This window comes from Plasmodium falciparum (genome assembly GCF_000002765.6).
Source record: "Plasmodium falciparum 3D7 genome assembly, chromosome: 14".
NCBI classification, from domain to species: Eukaryota; Apicomplexa; class Aconoidasida; order Haemosporida; family Plasmodiidae; genus Plasmodium; species Plasmodium falciparum.
In genome coordinates, this window is record NC_037283.1 from 2,350,970 (window position 1) to 2,371,882 (window position 20,913).

Below are 20,913 nucleotides of genomic sequence, written 5' to 3' on the forward strand. Positions count from 1 at the left end.
AAAAGGAAAAAAAAAATGTTATGTTTCGATAAAGAAGACGAATTAAAAATATGTAAAAGATTCAATATAGAAAATGATACAAATGTGAATAAGGTGAAAAATAATGCAAATGATAATTTTTTGAAAGATATAAATAGTTTAGTAGATAAATATGATGAAATAATTTATATTAATACAAGTATATGTAATTCATTTATATATATTATAACAAAATATTGTTTTTATATTTTTGATAATAAAGATTTTTCTTTTGTTACATTATATGCTTTAAAATATGATCATGTGAATAATTTTGGATATCATAACAAAGTTTTTTTATCAAGTATTGATAATACAATATATATTATAAGTAATAATTATAAATATGTATATGCATATAATGTAGAGAATAAAAATGGTATTGTTATATTAGACTATGATAAAAAAGCTCATTCCCTTAACATTAATGAAATTTCTGAGGAAGATACAAGTGAAAGTGAAAATGAGTATTATGAATATATTACATATATCAAAAAAACTTATAAGAAGAAAAGAAGATTACAAAAAAATATTAGTATAAAACTTATTACTATGCTATATTTACCTATATCATCTAATTGTCTGATGGTTACTAAAAATAATATTTTATTTTTTTCACAAGAAACTGACAAAATTTTTATATCAGACAGTGTTCAAAATATTTTACATAAAAATGCACAAAAGAAAAATAATCCTGATAATAAAATGAATAAGCTAGTTATTAATACAAAAATTGTTAGCTTCAGAAGTATAACATGTAATACAAATATTAAAACAAGTAAAGTTTATAAAAAAAAGAAAAAATTAAATTCAACTAGGAATAACACTGTTTTTAATGAGCTTTCAAATTTAAAAAAAAAACAGGTAAAAACAAAATCACACACAGATAAAAATAAATTCATATTTAAAAATCATTCCAAAAAAAAATATCTAAATGACAAATTATTTCATGAAAATATGAATAATAAAATTATAAATTCTGAAAATATATTTCAATGTTGTAATAAAATAAAAAATAAAGAAAGAAAAAATTACAATAATGTTAATGGTTTTACAAAGAAGTGTAATAATAAGTGCAGTAAAAAAGCAAATGACTTTAATCCTTTATATTTGTATAGTATAAATAAAGAAAATCATTTATATGATTTCATTCTTAATTATGAATATTCTGATGATGAAAAAAAAAAGAAATATATATATGAGAATGGTATAAATATTCAAGGAATTTCAAAAGTAGAATTCAATTTGCATAATGATTATTTGTTAATTTTAAGTGTTAATGGAGAATTATATATTTTTTCTTTTTTTTATAAATTTTTTAATTTTAAGAAGAATAAATGTTGTTATTATTATGGTAAAAAGGTACACAATCAATATTATAATCATAGACATTATGAAAAAAAGAAGAAAAAAAAAAAAAAAAAAAAATATATATATATATCTGATGAAAATGTATTTTTTACAAATATAAATAATAATAATTATAAAACGAACCATTATACAAATCAACCTAAGAATGTTTCTATTTTAAAAAAAAAAAAAAAGGAAAAAAAAAGAAAAAAAAAAAAAAATGTTATTGGTTTATATATTGGATCTTCTATTATTGATATAAGTTACAATATTTTTAGAAAACTCATATTGGTTGTAACAGATGAATTAATTATAAAAGGATATAACACATATCCTTATATATGTAAACATACCTTTGAAAAGTCTATTTTTCACATAGATATGTTTTTTAATAATTGTATAAATTTTTATTCTTATAATTATTTATTATGGAATAAACAGCAAAATTTTTTTGTAGTATCATTTAGTAGAAATAATTATTATATATTTAATACGAATGGAACGTTATATTATTGTATGAGTAATGATACCAAATCGAATGAAGAGAAAAATGAGGAACCGCCTCATATAAATAATGAGAAAGAGGAAAAAAATAATAATAATGTTAATAATAATGATGATGATAATAATAATAATGATGATGATAATAATAATGATGATGATAATAATAATAATGATGATAATAATAATAATGATGATGATAATAATAATAATAATAATCATCATAATAATAATTATGTTAATAATAATATTTCAAGTTCATTTAATAAATATGAACATAAAAAATTATCTACTACATATGTAGAAAATGATATAAATGATAAGGACAAATCAAATAGATTAAATAATTTAATAATAAAGGATATTTTAAAACATAATAATATACAAAGATATTATATAAAAATGTCCTTTATTTTTAACGATTTCAAGTTGTGTTACACCAAAATGCAAGACACAAATTTTTACTATTTAAATGTAAAGAATATTCTTTATTTGAATGATAGCTATAGTATGAATAAAATGTTTAATTATAATAGTAATTATTATACAAACAATTTATGTAAAAAAGTATATATTGGTATAAATAATATTCAAATATTAGATACGAATGTTAATAATTATAATATAAATGATCATGAAAAGAATATAGTAAGAATAAAACAAATAGATACTCCTTTTAAATTTATTAAGAAATGTTATTTTAATTTTAGCAACACTTATATGCTTATTATTTATAAATCTTTATGTATATATAATATACAAAAGAAAGTTTTTTCTTATTTTGTTGATGACTATATGAAATACTTTTATCACAATTACCCAACTGGTTGGTTGTATGACGATGTCTTTTTTGTTACGTGCTTACATAATAAATATGATGAATATAATTTTAAACATTTTAAAAAAAAAAATGATTATAATGTATTTAATGGTTCTAATTTATACAATGAACAAATGCAACATAAGGAAAGTGCATATTTTCAATTTTTGAATATAAAATATGAAAGTAAAGAAGATATGGGTGATCACGTTGAACTTGCTGCTGAGGGAAAAGAAAATTATGATTATATGGAAGATAATGATGATGATGGTAATAACATATATATTACAAATAAAAAAGAAGTTGATGATAATGATAAGAATATAACTAACAAGGATCATGTACATATATTACAAACAAATTCAAATATGAATGAAAAAACAAAAAGGGAAAATGATTCTGTATATGAAAAACAAAATAATAGTACTTTTAATAAAAATAATTATTCTAATAAAAACTATAATGTAGATCTAAAAATAATGAATTATTTATTCAATTTTAATCATAACGAAAGAGATACCTATTCAAAATCTTTTGAAGAATATTTCAATATTAATAAGATCAATATATATACCAAACCCTTTTCCATATTTTACCATCATCTGTTTTTAAGAAAGGATAATAATGTGTTTCTACCACATTTTCGTAAACAAAATGTTAATAATGAAAATGAAAAGAGCAAAACAAAAAGATTTGAAAAAGAAAAACATAATGAGGAAAAGAAAAGTATAAATGATGAATCTATAACATGGGTAAATAGAAACGATAATGAAAACAATAGTGTACATGACAAAAATAATACATATAATATTTGTTATATAAATAATCGAATAAATTATAATATAGAGAAGAATATATATGATTATATTGAAGATGATTTATCAAAGTTATCATTTCATAAGGAAAATGTAAATAATAAATATACAAAGAGACAGAAAAAAGAAGAGATGAAAAATGAATTTTTTAAAAAAATGAATAATTGTTTTGACACATATAAAAATAATATATCATTTGTAAAAGATGAAAGAGATGAAAATCATTTAAAAGAATCAAGCGCAAAGTATGAAGATATTTTGAATAAAAATAATTTTTATTATGTGATATATATATATAATATAAATAATGTTTTAAAATTTACAAATTATATATATTCTATTAAGTTTTTATATAGACCAATATTAACACATGTGTATTATAATAATAAAACTATGGATAATTTGGAAAATAAGAAGCAACATATTTCTAGTGAAAGATATTTAATAGTTCTGGATGCTTTTTATAACTTATTATGTTTTAGAATAACATATAAAAATAACAGTGTTCTTTCAGAGGAATCATTTAATGTGCATAATATATTCGTTTTGCCTTTAAATAAAGACAACAATTTTATTGAACCTCGAAGTTTTTATTCTATATTTGATATATATCATTATGTATTTGTAAATTATGATAATTCTGTATATTTTTTAAATATATATAAAGATAATAAAAGCACAAATCATAACCACAAAAACAACAAAAATGATAATGATAATAATAATAATAATAATAATAATATTAATTGTTATTATAATAATTATAATTTTAATTTTCAATTTACTCCAATTTTTTATTACCTTATTGATAATCTACAAATTGTTAAGGACCATAAAATTTCTTGTTATTATTCCTTGCCAACTCCAATAAAATATATGTGGCCTTCTCCATTTTTTTACATATACTTATTTTATCACTATTGCATTTATGTTATATATCATATGAATAAATTAAAAAACAAAAATCAATTTAAAAAAAATCATTCCTGCTTTCCCCTTTTTGTAAGTAAAGAAAATCTTAAGGACAATACCTTTTTGCTTAAACAAAGAAACATAAATTTTATGTCTATACAAAAAAATAAAAAAAACATGAAAAATAATAAATTTTGCAATAATAGTAATAATAACACTACCTGTAATAAAACATCATATGAAGCATATCAAGAACAATCAACTTTTCTCGATTCACATTATCCAAACCCATTTAACGAGTATGAAAAATATGACAAACATTATTATGAACTTGAAAATATTTTAAAAAACAAACTTAATGAACATTCCTTAAATTATCAATCTTTGTTAAAAATGAAAAGATTTATAAGTATGAACGATATGGAAAATAATAATTGGATACAATCCAAAAACGATATTATTATGTCATATATAACGAAACATTTTTATTCATTTTTTGAATATATATTTATTAATGATAATATTAATATAAAATATTTTAATAATCATTTAATAGAACAAATGATTAAAAATGATAAACAACAAATTAGTAACAATGCAAATTATAACATTGTTTTAGAAAAAATGTTTGCTTGGCTATTTTATTACATAATAAATATTGATGATAATAAAATACGTAAAATAAATAAAAGAGTGAACAAAATATGTAAATATAATTTTTTTTCAATTATTGAAGAAATAGAAAATCAAAATCAAGCTTGTTATATATATTTTACTTCAAAAAGTAACATTAATGTATTAAGTATTAGTAAGAGTCACAATAAATATTTTTTTATGGAAAATTTAAAAAAACATTTTCCTTTCCTCCATAGTAATTACTTTAATAGTGATTTACTCATATATAGACACATGAAATTAAAAAAATATGGAGATGAAAAGAATTGTCATTTGTATGATACTTTGCATAATATGGGTGTATTTATACATACTGTTTGTAATCAGGTCTTTTCGATAGGTACCAAATATTTAAACAACCAAATGAAAGAAGAAGATATAAACATGATTTATAGTTATAAGAAGAAGGATATAAAAGAAAATGACGCAGATGATGATGTTAGGGAAAAAAAAAAAAATTATAAAAATATTGAAGAACAAAAAATTGATGAGGAAAAAAAAAAATATATAAAAACACATGATAATTATGATATTCAAGAACATAGTCATTGTTCAGAAACTTCTTATGATAAAATAAATTTCAAAATAACAAATTATATTAATATAATTTTATTAAAGTTCATTAAATTGTATAGCTCTATTTATTCCTATTCAACAAAAATGTATCAGCCTATTTATGATAATAAAGTACAAAAGAGGAAAATTCGTTATATCATTATAAATCTCATATCTAAATATATTAGAAATAATTTATTTGTAATTAATATGTTAGATATGGTGTTATATGAATCCATAAATAGATTAAACCATTTATATATTTGTGCCTACAAACTTGTATATAACTTTTTAATAAATTTAAATAAAAATATTGCTTTTTATAATTTAGTTATAGGTAATAATAATAAAACGAGAAAGCAAGCAACTATGGATATTACTATTATTCTATTGTATTCTCTTTTTATGAGTAATTCTTATAAGGAAAAAAATAAAGAAATCCTGGAAAGTTTAATATGTCAAAATATATTAGATATGAAGGACAATGGTCATAGTGATTTATTGCATAATAATAAAATATTTGAGAATGTAAAGGAAGAACAAAATATTGAGAATGGTACATCACATAATATACAAGATAAAACCAAATCAGGAATAGATAAATTATTCATCAATAATTTTTTTAATTATATAAATAATCATAGTTTGAATGAAAATAAATCTAATTGTATTCATAATATAGATAAATCCAAAATAGATTTGTTAAAAAATAAGAATGTGAGTGATGAAGATATATATCATATGAACATATACTTATTATTATTAAAAGAATATGAAACAAATACAGAAGATACTAATTTAATAATAAATGGTGATAACTTTGATATTACAAGTGATTATGTATTTAAAATAAATTGTAATATATATTATATAGCTTTATATTTATTATGTATATTAAAAAAAAAAGATGTATTTCATTTATATACCTTATTAAAAATATTAAAATATTATTGTAAATCTCACATTTCAGAAGTAGTTATAAATACTATAAGAAAAATGGATCCTTATATTACTGCAATATTAATATATTGTATAGGTAATTATATACCACATGATTTTATGAAATTGTGTTTAAAAAATGAACGTTTCAATATATCTTCTTTATATATGATAAATATACAAAATTATATAGGTATTTATGATATTAGGAAATATTATTGTATATATTTTTTATATTTAAGTTTGAAATATAATATAATGTCATCTCAAGGTTTATTACATTATTTATCAATTTTATTTTATTCTTTATTTAAAAATAATAATAAAAATGATTTTTTTCATTGGAATTATTATGACCTAAATGTCGACACTTCAATAAATGCATTAATACCAAATAGATTAAACAATTCAGATAATTATTTTTATTTTCTTATATGTGCTAATAATATAAATAATATGTTATCAAGACAAATTATAGACATAGGTAATTTAAAATTTCTTTTTCAAAACAATAATACAAATGTAACAATCGAAAGAAATGAACGAAATGAACGAAATGATCGTATTAAGATAGAAGGAAATACAAAAAGGAATTATGAAAATAACACTAATAATTACATATTTGAAGTAACAGATTTAGAAGAAAATAATGAATATGACAAAAATGAATTACAAGGGTATAATAATGATATGTATAATATAGATATAAATTTGAAAAGTTTTAATTACAAGAATTTTACAATGAACAAAATTATGTATGAATTTTTATATAACAAAGATATAATTAGAATATTCAAAAAGAATGTTCATATGTTTAATGAAATGTACACATGTAACCTCTCTTTATTTTGTACAACCTATTTTAAACAAAACAAATTAGATGATAAAGAAAAGGTAAATAAAAATGATGACAATATAGATGATGCTAATTTAGATTATGAAGAAATAAAAAGTATTTATATGAAATTTATTATATTAATCCAAAATATAATACGTTATTATATATATAATATGCTATGGTTTGAATTGTATTATTTTATTACCAATTTAAAAATCGATGTCTTATCTTTTTTCTCACAATCGTATATTTTTAAGTCCAATTTATTTCCAAATATATTTTGGGGTATATGTCCTATTGATGTTTTTCAAGAAGGAAGGAATGAAGAGCACTTTTATTTTGTGATTACTGAATGTAGGAGAAACAAATGGGAGCAGCTACATAAAAACGATCAAGAAAATAAAGGAACGTTTGATGAACGGCACAGTGATATAAAACATAAAGGGCATAATTACCATAAAAATGAAGAAGACGAAATGAATAAGAGAAGTAACACTAAAATTAATATTGAAGAAACAGAAAAAAAAAAAAAAAATTTATCGAACAAAGAATGTGAATACAATGAGTTTGATAATAATTCGAAGGAAAATATAGATAAACACACAAACAATTATAGTCAATATAATCAATATATAAATAATATATTATACTTAAAAAATACTTTTGAGAACAAAGAAAGAGAATTTGACCAAAACAATACAGAAGATATAATTTTCCCAAATGTATTTTTTATTGATATTTATAAATCTTTTAAAAAACACTTTAACATATTATGTACAAAAAAAAAAAAAAAAAAAAAAATAAAAAATAAAAGTAAAATCCAAATGAAAATAGAAATGAAAGATAATAATACAGAAGATACAATAAAACAAAATGAGAATATAGAAAAATTGAATGAAAAATATAGAAATAATATCCTTTCGTATAATATATATAATAATCATACAAATTACCTATTTCTGGAAACGCATTTTGCACCTTCGGTTTATAAATATATACCTATATATAATACTATAAAGTATATAAACTATATTTTTAATGTTTGTAATATAAAAAATTATAAGAATTCGATGGAAAAAGAATATATACAAAATCAAATTAATGTTAGAATATATAATTATATTTGTAATAATATTATAGATATTACGCATAAATATAAAGGGAGAAATCCTAACAAAAACAAGGAAAAAAATAAAAATAAAGAAACAGAATTTTCTTCAATTCTTAAATCATTCAATACACATAAAAATGACATGTTATGGTTTTTATTAAGAATTTTTCTTTTATTAAAATTACCTGTACATTGTTTGGCTTTAATATTATATTGTAAAAATTATATATTACTTAATATATTATTTAATTGGTTTCCATATTTATATCATATATTTAATTATATATTAAATATGAACAGTACACATTTTTTATATAAAAGAATGGAAAATGATAAAAGCAAAAATATGAATATTTATATAAATGGCGTAGAAGGAAATGATAAGACAAAAAAAAATAATTTTATTATTATCAATGATGAATATAATAAAAACTTTTGTCAATATTGTTATGATAAAATTTTACATTATAATCAAAATAATATCACTCCTTTTACATATAATATGATAGAAAAGGTATATAAAAAAAAATTGTCTACGATTGAAAAAAAAAATTATTATCATATATATGATCATTATATTTCATGTAATTGTTTACATAATTTAATATTTCTAAAGAAAAAATTAACATCTTTGAGAAAAAGTATATAATTTTTTTAAGTTTTTAATTTTTTTTTTTTTTATATATATTTCATAAGAAATTGTTAAAAAGGATGATTCCTTAATTTTTTTTTCTTTTTTTTTTAAATCCTAACAGAATGTTTAATATATATATATATATATATATATATATATATATTTCATATTAAAAACTTTGTTTTTTGTGATAATTTAAAACTTTTCACACTCTGATTATTTTTAAAAAAATTATTAATATATAATGTTGTTCGAATTTTAATTTTTATAAATTCAGAGTATTATATAATATATATATATATATGTTTGTGTGTGAATATATATTTATTTATTCTTTACGGTTGGTAAAGTTAATAATATCAAATTTACTAATGAACTATAAATAACAAATGAAAAAATAAAGGTTTTTCTTTTTTTCCCATGAAAGATATGTGAATATACTATATGTTATATGAATAACAAAATGAAGAGTAAAAAAACAAATACATATTAATAATATTCAAAAGGATAAGGTATATATTTTATGTGACAATTACAAAAAAAAAAAAAAAAAAAAAGGAAACATTGAATAATGGTGATGAATAATAATAATTTAATAATATATACATAAAAATGTATATTAATTATTTTCCATTTAAAAATGAAATGATATTATATATGAAGTGATCATATTTTACCTGTTATACATATAAATATATATATTTATATATATATATATATATATATATATTTCACCTTATGTACCGTTCATTCCATATTGATGAGTCCATTCTTCATATTTTTTAATATCATCTACTGATAATGACGGTTTAGCATTTGATATAGCCGTTTTAAAATCTTGTACAGTCAATGGAGGTAATGATAATTCGTTTTCACTTAAAGACATGACATTTTTTTCTACTTTAGTAGGATCTGAATCTCCAGGTGAGCATGGGGTATAGCATATTTTATTATTCTTTTTAACCTGTTTAAAAAATTTGGAAAGAAGACATTTTTTTACTGGCATATAGACAGCGTCTCTACAAAGAATATCAATATCAGCACCTGTATAATTTTCAGTTAATGTAGCGAATTGTTTTATATCCTCTTTTGATATATTATTATTTTCATTTTGATTGATATATTTTTCAAATATTTTTGCTCTTGCATAAATATTTGGTAGAGGTATATAAATTCTTTTTTCAAATCTCCTTCTAAATCCACTATCTAAGGACCAAGGTGTATTAGTTGCACCCATAACAATAATATTATTTTTATAATTTGTAAGTCCACTCATATTAATTAAAAATTCCGTTTTTATTCTTCTAGTAGATTCATTCTCTCCGTCAGTTCTTGATCCACATAAGGAATCAATTTCATCAATAAAGATTATTGCAGGAGAATGTTCCTTAGCTGTTTCGAATAAACATTTAATATATTTTTCACTTTCTCCTTGATATTTACTAACTAAATCTGATGAAGATACATTAAAAAAATTCATATTGCATTCATTCGAACAAGCTAATGCAAGGAATGTTTTCCCTGTACCAGGTGGACCATATAATAAAATGCCTTTATAAGGTAAAGTAGAAGAATTAAATAATTTTGGAAACTTTAATGGGAAAATAATTGCCTCTTTTAATACTTCTTTAGCGGTTTCTAAACCACATACATCTGACCATTTAATATTATTATTTTTATTTAATATAAATTGTTTTATTTGTTTCTTCATATTTTCTTTTGTTTCTTCTGTGTTTGTTATTTTTTCTTTATTTTCTATACTATCTTTTTTATTTAACATTTCTTTTAAATTTTCGGCTCTTGTCATATATACTTCCATTTTCTTCAAAATTAAATCTCTTATATTTGAATTTTTTTCATATTTACAAAAAAAATTAAAGTACTGTAAACTTTGGATATATAAATTTAGTGCTTCCTTATAATTCTTCTTTTCATCTTCCACAACGGCTTCTTTGGCATACTTCACTGCCAAATTTATTGTTTCTTCAGAGTCCATTATAAGTACATAATATAATTAATGAAAAATGCAAAGGTGAAAGAACACACAAAAAAAAAAAAAAAAATATATATATATATATATATATAATTAAGATATAAAAATATTTTAAATGTTACATATAAATATAAATATAAATATATATATATATATATATATATATATATATATATATTTTTAACACTACATTTCTTAATGCTTCATAAAAGTGTTAGATTTATACACATTAATGCTTTCTATTATTACATATGTATATTATTTATTTTTTTTCCATGCTAAACAAAATTTTGAAATTTACTCTTTTATGATACCAACTGATAAATATTATATTAATATAATATTATTTATATATGGAAAATAGATTATTACATACTATTATATGTAAAAAAAAAAAAAATAATAATAAATAAATATATATATAAATAAATAAAATATATATATATATATATGAAAATTAACATATATATACGTCCACAATATATATATATATATATATATATATATATATATATATATATATATATATTATATTTATTTATTTTTATTATATTATTATCTATTTTTCTTTTTTTTTTTTTTTTTTTTGTCTGTGCAGAATTTCAGTGGTAGATAAATTTTATAAATTTGTTGTGTTACTTTTAAATTTTGCCTTACAATAGTTGACTGTTATTATTATCAACATAACCAAAAAAAAAAAAAAAAAAAAAAAAAAAAGAATATCACGACATAAAATATAACATAAAAAATATTTTATATAATATGTTTTATATATAATAAAAAAACACAAACGGAAAAAAATTTACACATGATAAATTGTTTCGTTTTGGAGACTTCAACACATAATTGGGTAAATTCCATAAAGGTTACATTAAAAAAAAAAAAATTAAAATGGTTGTTATAATATATATATTTATAAATACATAAATCTTTTACTAAGAAATTTGTTTTGAATTATTATATTATATTATAATACTTAGCTTATGAATATTTACAAGAAAGCACGATCCAAAATATATTCTATACACGAAATATAAAAAATATATATATTATATATATATGTAATATATATGTACGTATAATATAATATTGTAAGATATACAAATATATATTATATATATCATTTTTATCGGTAAAATAATGTTTATATAAATTAAAAATATTAATATATATATATAATTAAATTTCTTTTTTTTCTTTTTTTTTTTTTTTTTATATAAATAAATGATGTATATTAATATAATGTTAATTGTTTTTTTAATAAAAGGAAATTTAATGAATACATAAATATATAAATATATATATATATATATATATATATATTATATTTATATAATATTATATATTTTCTTTCTTGTTAATTATTATAAACATATAAATATATCTATATATATATATATTTATTTTCTTTATTTTATTTTTTTTTTTGTTTCTTTTTCTTTCTAAAATGGAAGAAAATGATGAAAAGAAAAAGAGCAATAATAATGAAGATAATATAATAAAAACAAAATACATTGATATTTATTTTGATAATGATGAAGAAATAAATATTCCCATAAATAGAGGGAAGAAAAAAAGTTACGAAGAAGATGTAAAACAATATATGAACAGAATGAATGATGATAAAAAGAATATATTGATAATTAACGATTTTAAAAATAAAAAAATTATAGATGGAAAAAATAAAATTAAGGAACCTTATATGATACAAGAGAAAAATAATAACTCCTATGATGAGACCAAAAAGGATATGAATATTTATAATAAAGAACAAAAAAACATATATAACAAAATACATGATAAAAAAAAGAATAATAATATTGAAAATAATAACGAAACTAATGATACATATATTAATAAAGATAACAAGGAATATGAAATCCCGATACATAGAAATAAAAGTCGTAATAAGATTAACAAAAATGTAACTGATCATTTTTATGGACATAAGCAATTTGATAATGAACACAGGGAATATGGTGATGATGATGATGATGATTTTAACAAAAAAATGCATATATTAGATATATTTAAATATCATGACTTTCCTATGAATATGTTTGGAAAAAAAAAAAATAAATCCAAAACGAGAGAAAAAAAATTTGTAGTTGAGTTTGTGGATACATATAATGATGATTATGTAAAAAAAAATTTTAACAATAATCTTATTTTGGAATCTATAGGAGTATGTAAGGGTATATCCTTTCTACATATAAATAAGAATATTAATATTAGCTGTATAGGTTCACAAGATAATAATGCATTTTATTTTTATAAAATGATACCATTTGAAAAATTATATACAAAAGATACTATGGATAAAATTTTAAGCAAAAAATATAATGGTGCTGTTATCGATGAGGAGGCACAAACAAATGTTTTGAGAAATAAAAACAAGACAGGAATGAATACAAATGAAAATAATAATAAAAATATCAGTAATAATAATATATATGATGATCATAATAATATCTATAATTTTTTTTCTAAAAATTATAATAGTCTTAAAAATTATTTTTTTAAAAAGAGAAAAAAAGAGAAAAAAACATTATATAATGATTTATATTTAACTCCCTATGAAAAGAATTTAAAATCAAGTTTATGTATAGGTACTCATATATATTCAAAAGAAAGAGCTGTTAAAAAATGTTTCGGATTATTAATTGAACAAAATGTCTATACGGTTGATCAACCACAGGATGATAATGCATCTTCAGTAAATAAAAACTTGGAAAATCTTTATTTTGATTTCCCATATAATAAAAATCAAATCATTTTTAAACCAGTTTTTTATCCATATAAAAATGTCGAAATTATAAATAATTCTTTTCAAAATTATATCAAAAATATTAAATGGGATAAACTCAATAAATTGAAAGATGCACAATTTTATTATAATACAAAAAATAAAATTTTCAACTTTTCAAAGGAAATATATATAACAACGAAATCAGCAATTAGGCGTTTCGATTCTCCAGCGTAAGAATTTTCAAAATAAAAAAAACAAAAAGAATTACATGAATATTTATATAAATATAAATATATATTATATAAGTATTTCTATATATATTATGTATTTATTTATGTTTATTTATTTTTATATTTATTAGGGATTTTATTATTCAAACTACTAACCGAATGAAAGATATAAATGTGCAAATGAAAAAAATATGTGAGAAGTCTTTCAATATTGTTCATGATTCCATTTTGAAGTTAAGCAAAATGTCTAAAGCATCTTGATTTTCAAATTATCAGATGAATCTTTTTAAGATCTTTCTATATACATATATATATATAAATATATATGAATACCTTTTTTTTTTTTTTTTTTTTTTTTTCTTTCTTTTTTCTTTTTTTTTGTGACACTATATAATATAATATTCTTTATCTTGCGGTTAAATCTGGTTTATCATAAAGTGTGGTATTTCCGCTTTTAATTAAAATGAATATGCAAAATTTTTTTCTTACCTTTTTTATTTGAATTATGTGATATATTAAAAATTTATATATATTAATATTTATAATAAATTTTCAAATATATATATTAAGAGATATATATTATATTAGTTTGTATTTATTAATTTTTTTTTTTTTTTATTTTGTTTTTCATATATTATTATATATTATAAAACTTTACTCATGTTTTAGTATGGACAATTTTGATTATTCAAAATGTTTTAATTTTTCTTACTACATCTTTATAATTTATATATTAGGAATTTTCTAAGAAACTTATTTCATTTTTTCATTTATTTCCAAAATTTCATAATATAAAATAAATGTGAAAAAGAGTGTACCCGACTTGAAATTAAGCTTTTATTTTAAATTAAAAATGATAAAATTATAAAACATAAAAATAATAATATAATTAAAAATTTATATATATTAAATTTTATATATATATATATATATATATATATATATATTATAATTGAAATTTAAAAATAAAAATGTATATATTTGTATTTTTTTTTTTTTTACTATAAATATAACATAGAGAGTTTTTTTTTCTATATGATATTTTAATAATATGTAGAATAGTATAGTGTATTAAATTTTTTTTTTTTTTCTTTGTTTTAAATAATAATAAAATAAATATATGAAATAAATAGGTTTATTTAATTTATATATATATATATATATATATATATATATATTTAGTCATTTATTATATTTATTTTATATGTATTTTTTTTCTTTTCATATTCTTTTGTTTTTCCTTTTTACTAAATGAACTGAACCACTTACTATATTTTATTTATATCGTTCCTATTAAAAAAAAAAAAAAAAATCAAACGTCGATCTATATGTTATATATATATATATATATATATATATATATATATATATTAAATTATATATACATATAAATATAAATTAGTTCATATGTAATTATTATATATATATATAATAAAATATATAAATAATTTATTTACAATAATATTTATAAACGAGTATTATTTTAACACAATTGTAATGTATATATAATATAATATATATATATTATATTTCAAAAAAAATAAATTTAATAATCTTATTAATGTTTTCTTCAATATTTAATTAAAAACCCCTATATATAAAAATATTTTTTATAAATGTTATTAAGATATTTAATTTTATGTTATTTTAATTATTTTAGTTTAAACAATTATATGTTATAATTATAATATGTAGTGATAAATATATATTATCATATAAAACATAAATATGAATAATTTTATAAATATTAAAAAAAAAAAAAAAAAAAAAAAAAAAACAACAATATATATGAAGTTTATAAATATTATATAATATATATATATATATATATTATATATTATAATAAATATATATATATAAATATTTAAATATATTTATTTTCTTTAAATATTAGTGTTCTATATATTATTTTTATCAATTTATTATATTTTATTATAATTTATTTTATTTTATTTTATTTTTTCCCGTCCTTCCCCCACACTGTATTTTCAAATGTTATTGTATAAAAGAAAGAGAATAGGAAAAAAAAAAAATAATAATAAATAAAATTAAAAAATAAAATAATATAAAAAAAGGACATTAAAAATCGTTATGGTAATTTTAAGTCAAATATTTACTGAACTATAATATAGAATATATAAAAATATATATATATTTATATATATATGTACAATACGATGAATAAAAAGTTGAATAATAAAATTAAGAAAAACCATAGCGTTAATAAGTTTAATAAAAAGAATGTGAACAGATATGATTTTAAGAAAAAAAGTCAAAGTTTCAAACATAAAAAGGCTAAATTGAAGAATAGTCATTTTGGTGTGAATAAAAATTGGAAGGACAAAATCAAAAATTCGCATATAAAAAAAAAAAGAGATAATAATAATAATAATAATAATAATAAAAATAATCAGAATAAAAGGTTTTCTATATATGATGAGAATAAAAAAGATACATATGATATTGAACATGTGATAAGCAGTATTATTAATAAAAAAGTGTCCTTAAAAAAAGTAGATGATAAATTTATAAATAATGTGAAAACCATTTATGATATGAATGAAGAATGGTTCATATTAAAAAAAAAATTAGAACATGTTGTAATCAAATATGTTATTAAAAAAAAAAAAAAAAACCTGCAATATGACAATATAAATTTTTATGTGAAGAAATTTCAGAAGAGAAAAAGTGTATATGAAAAAATTGACGATGGTTATGTTGATGCTAATGGTCATGATGAAGAAAATGGACATGCCCTAAATAATAAGAAAGAAGGAGGAAAAAATAACAGGAACGAAGATGAAGATAATAGTGATAATATAAATTATTATGATAATATGAAAAAGGACTCTCCTTTCGTTCATCAAGTCAAATTATTTGATCTTGATAATGAAGACATTCTTTTTGATATGGATGATGAAAAAAAACAAGTTGTTTTAAATTCAAAATTATGGAACAAAAAAATAAAAGCTTTTCTTATAAAGAAATCCATGTCACACAATGTAACATTAAATAATGATGATGATGAAAAAAACAAATTTATTGATTATAATAATATCCCAATACATTTAAACGAATTATATAATAATGATATCATTCATAAAAATCATTGCACAAATAATAATAAAAGTGATGTGAAAATAAAAATAAAATTAATGTTAAAGAAGAAAATAAGTATGAACGATATTTATAATTTAATTTATAATATAGGTTTAAATATGATTTATAATTATTATCAACTTTATTTAGAAAAATATTCTAATGATGAAGAAAAAATTCATTTAGAAATTATACATAATAAAAATAATATATTTAGTGATAGAATTAATAATATTGTTGTATTAATAAAAAAAAATCCACTGATATATTTTATATATATAAAAGTATTAATTGATTTCTATAATAAGAAAGAAGATGTATTTATAAAAAAGTCCATACTTGAATGTTTAAAACATATATATTTATATATTTTACCAAATGAATATTTACTAAATATAGAAGACAATAATCAAATAATTTTGCACTATATATTAAATATTATATTTAACAGATTTAATTTTAAAGAATACAATTTTTCTTCCTATTATTTTTTCTTAAATACATTAATATACATATATTCATTTGAAAATTATTTGAAGAAATCTTTTCTACAATATATTTTTATATTAAAAAATGGAATATATAGCTTGATCCCTAGTTTATTTTATCTATCAGCAAATAATATAAATGAATTTTGTTTAAAGAAAAAAGAAAATAAATTTGCAAATCTAAATATTATATTAGAAGGATATTGTACACTCAATAAAGGAAATCCGTTATTACTAAATTTTTTAAAATATTTAATAACCTTAGAAAAATTTAAGGAATATATAACTAATTATATTTTTCAAAAAATATTTGTAAGCATAAAATATTGTGTAGATATTATAGTAGATCATTTAAAAAATAAAAACGAACATAATATTAATAATGTGGAGGACAAATTAAAAAAGGATATTGTATGTATAAATAGATGTTTATATATATTATATAAAATGGATTCACATTCTTTTAACAATATGATTGAAAATATTATTTATTTTGCAACATACCTTTTTGAAATGTTTTCAAAAAATATATATGAATTACATGAACACAAGAATGAATTATTGAATGAATGGAGTGTAGAAAAAATGGCTTATATTAATTATGAAAAGGATACACAAAAAGGAATGATTATAAATACCTCTAATAAAGAATCATATTGTTCTATATCAAATATATCAAAGGTTGATAATATTATAGAAAGTAATGCCTCATATATAGATAATTACAATGATAATCATATTAATGAGATAAATATTAAAAAGGAACATGAAGATGACATAAATGATGAAGAAAAAATAAATAAAAGGGATATATCTAATGATTATAGTTATAATAATAATAATAATTATAATAATAATAATAATAATAATTATAATTATAATTATAATTATAATAGTAATCACAAAGGAGATGATCATCATAGCGAAGAAATTAATTGTTCTGAAGATATGCATGACGTAAATATAACAAGTGAACACGTCAATGAGAAAGAAAAGGGAATGAAGGATGAAAAGGATAATGTATCACAAGATAAAAAAAAGCAAAAAAAAGGGGATAAAAAAAAAAATATAGAAGAGAATATATTTAATAAATATTGTTTATATGGTTATTTAAGTAGCAAAGTTCTTAAATTATTATCAAGTATTTTAGTAAAAAATATGTACTTTATTATTTATAATAGATGTTTATCATTAAGAGATAAGAATAATAATCAATTTAATGAAAAGACTAAAAAAATAGAAGATAACAAATATTTACATAGTTTAAATGTATTATCTTTTTTAAAAGTTATTAAAAGTGTACAATCGTATAAAATAAAAATAAATTTCTTAGTTCTTATGTTCCTTTTATTATATTCATCAAAACAAATAGATGACAATACATATTGTTATTTTTATAGCATATTAAAAGATATGAATTATTATGAAAGTGAACATACATATAATTTATATAGTTTATTAACAGTATTAATATTAACAGATAATAATATTATAAGAAATATTAGTTTTATCAAAAGAATTTTTCAACACAGTATTCATTCAAAAGAATCATGGACACATGTTTTTTCTATTATGATGATAAGATATTTGATATTGAAAAAACCAGAATTTATCAAATATTTATATCATGAAGAAAAGAAATTATATGAAAATAATCTAAATTATGTAAAAAATAATTATACATTAAAATTTAAAAAATATAATCAAGGAAAAGAACTTAATATCAATGATAAATTATTTATTTATAATAAGTCGATAAATAATCCAGTAGATACAAATTCAATATTAACGCATCTATATGAATTTTATACGTTCTCTTCTATGTTAAATGATAATTTCAAAAGCATACTCTTAGAATTTAGAAATATAACCATATTTAATTACAACCCTTTCCAAAGGAAAAGATATAGTTCTATAAGAAATTCTGTTCACCTTGATTTTTCTAGAAGAAATGGAAGTTTAATAAAACAGGAGAAGCAAAATGAGGATAATAAGGATAATATGGATAATAAGGATAATAAGGATTTTATAAACAGTCACGAAAATGAAACTAAAAACGAATTACAAAGTAACAGTAAGAACAACAACAACAACAACAACAACAATAATAATAATAATAATAATAATAATAATAATAATTATGATGATGATGATTTGGTTATTAATATAAAAACAAAATATAATAATAAAAATGAAAAGGATATAAAAAGCGATTTTACATTAAATTTAAATAGTGATGATGTTACAACTAGTGCTGTTAGTATTGATGAGGAGAAGAAAGAAGAAAATAATATATATAATAAACATGAAAAAAACCAAGAACATAATAAAATTAATAACTATTCTGATGTTAAGCATAATAGTATATCAAATGAATTAATATATGAATATACATACGAAACAAGTGCTGTTATAAATATTATGGAAAAATTAGCCATAGAATATAAAAATGCAAAGGAGCAACTAAATATGTTAAATACGTATAATAATTTTTTACATGACTCATGTATTAATGACAGAACGGTGAATCATAATAATAGTAATAATAATAATAATAATAATAATAATAATGTTGATATAAAGAAACCAAAACAAAAATTAATACATAATGTATACCAAAAATATTTCTATGATATATTATGCTCTTATAATAATAATAGTTTTAAAAAGTTCAAAGATAAATATCATATTAAAAAGAAAAAAGGAAAATCCAAAGATCGTGAAGATGACGAAGATGCTTCATCAACTGATGAAGAACAAGAAGAAGATGAATTTTTAGATGACTATATAAGAAAAAATTTTGACATAGATAACGATATAGATAATGATGACGATGATGAGGATGATCTACTTATTAACAATAAATTTAAAAGAAGTCAAAACAAAAGAAAAATAATAAATGGTGATCCAAATAATTATAAAAAGGACTTTAAGAGGAAAAAAACAAAAACAGATGATGATTTAAAAGATGACACTATGGAATTTACAGATTTTATTAACAAATTAAAAAAGAAAAAAAATATTTAAATTGTCTAAATTTATAGTTGTTCTTTCTTTCTTATTTTTTATTTTTATTTTTATTTTTTTTTTTTTTTTTTTGTGTATGTGTGAACATTGAAAATATGTAATAAAATATAATAATATGCATATATATATATATATATATATATATATATATATATCATT

The 20,913-nt window shown here is 18.3% G+C and overlaps 4 protein-coding genes across 4 annotated transcripts; 3 read left to right on the forward strand and 1 right to left on the reverse strand.

The window, feature by feature from the left end:
- Positions 1-15: 15 nt before the first annotated feature.
- On the forward strand, positions 16-9,183 carry PF3D7_1457400 (conserved Plasmodium protein, unknown function; the record flags this gene model as incomplete). The annotated part of the gene is made up of 1 exon (XM_001348685.2): positions 16-9,183. The coding sequence occupies one exon, from the start codon at positions 16-18 to the stop codon at positions 9,181-9,183; it is 9,168 nt and encodes a 3,055-aa protein (XP_001348721.2).
- Positions 9,184-9,904: 721 nt separating this feature from the next.
- Positions 9,905-11,164, reverse strand: PF3D7_1457500 (vacuolar protein sorting-associated protein 4; the record flags this gene model as incomplete). The annotated part of the gene is made up of 1 exon (XM_001348686.1): positions 9,905-11,164. One exon carries the CDS (start codon positions 11,162-11,164, stop codon positions 9,905-9,907), a length of 1,260 nt encoding a protein of 419 aa, XP_001348722.1.
- Positions 11,165-12,608: 1,444 nt separating this feature from the next.
- On the forward strand, positions 12,609-14,401 carry PF3D7_1457600 (conserved Plasmodium protein, unknown function; the record flags this gene model as incomplete). Its single annotated transcript, XM_001348687.1, has 2 exons — positions 12,609-14,140; positions 14,272-14,401. The coding sequence occupies 2 exons, from the start codon at positions 12,609-12,611 to the stop codon at positions 14,399-14,401; spliced, it is 1,662 nt and encodes a 553-aa protein (XP_001348723.1).
- A 1,916-nt stretch (positions 14,402-16,317) lies between these two features.
- PF3D7_1457700 (large ribosomal subunit nuclear export factor, putative) lies at positions 16,318-20,754 on the forward strand (the record flags this gene model as incomplete). Its single annotated transcript, XM_001348688.1, has 1 exon — positions 16,318-20,754. One exon carries the CDS (start codon positions 16,318-16,320, stop codon positions 20,752-20,754), a length of 4,437 nt encoding a protein of 1,478 aa, XP_001348724.1.
- Between the last annotated feature and the right edge of the window lie 159 nt (positions 20,755-20,913).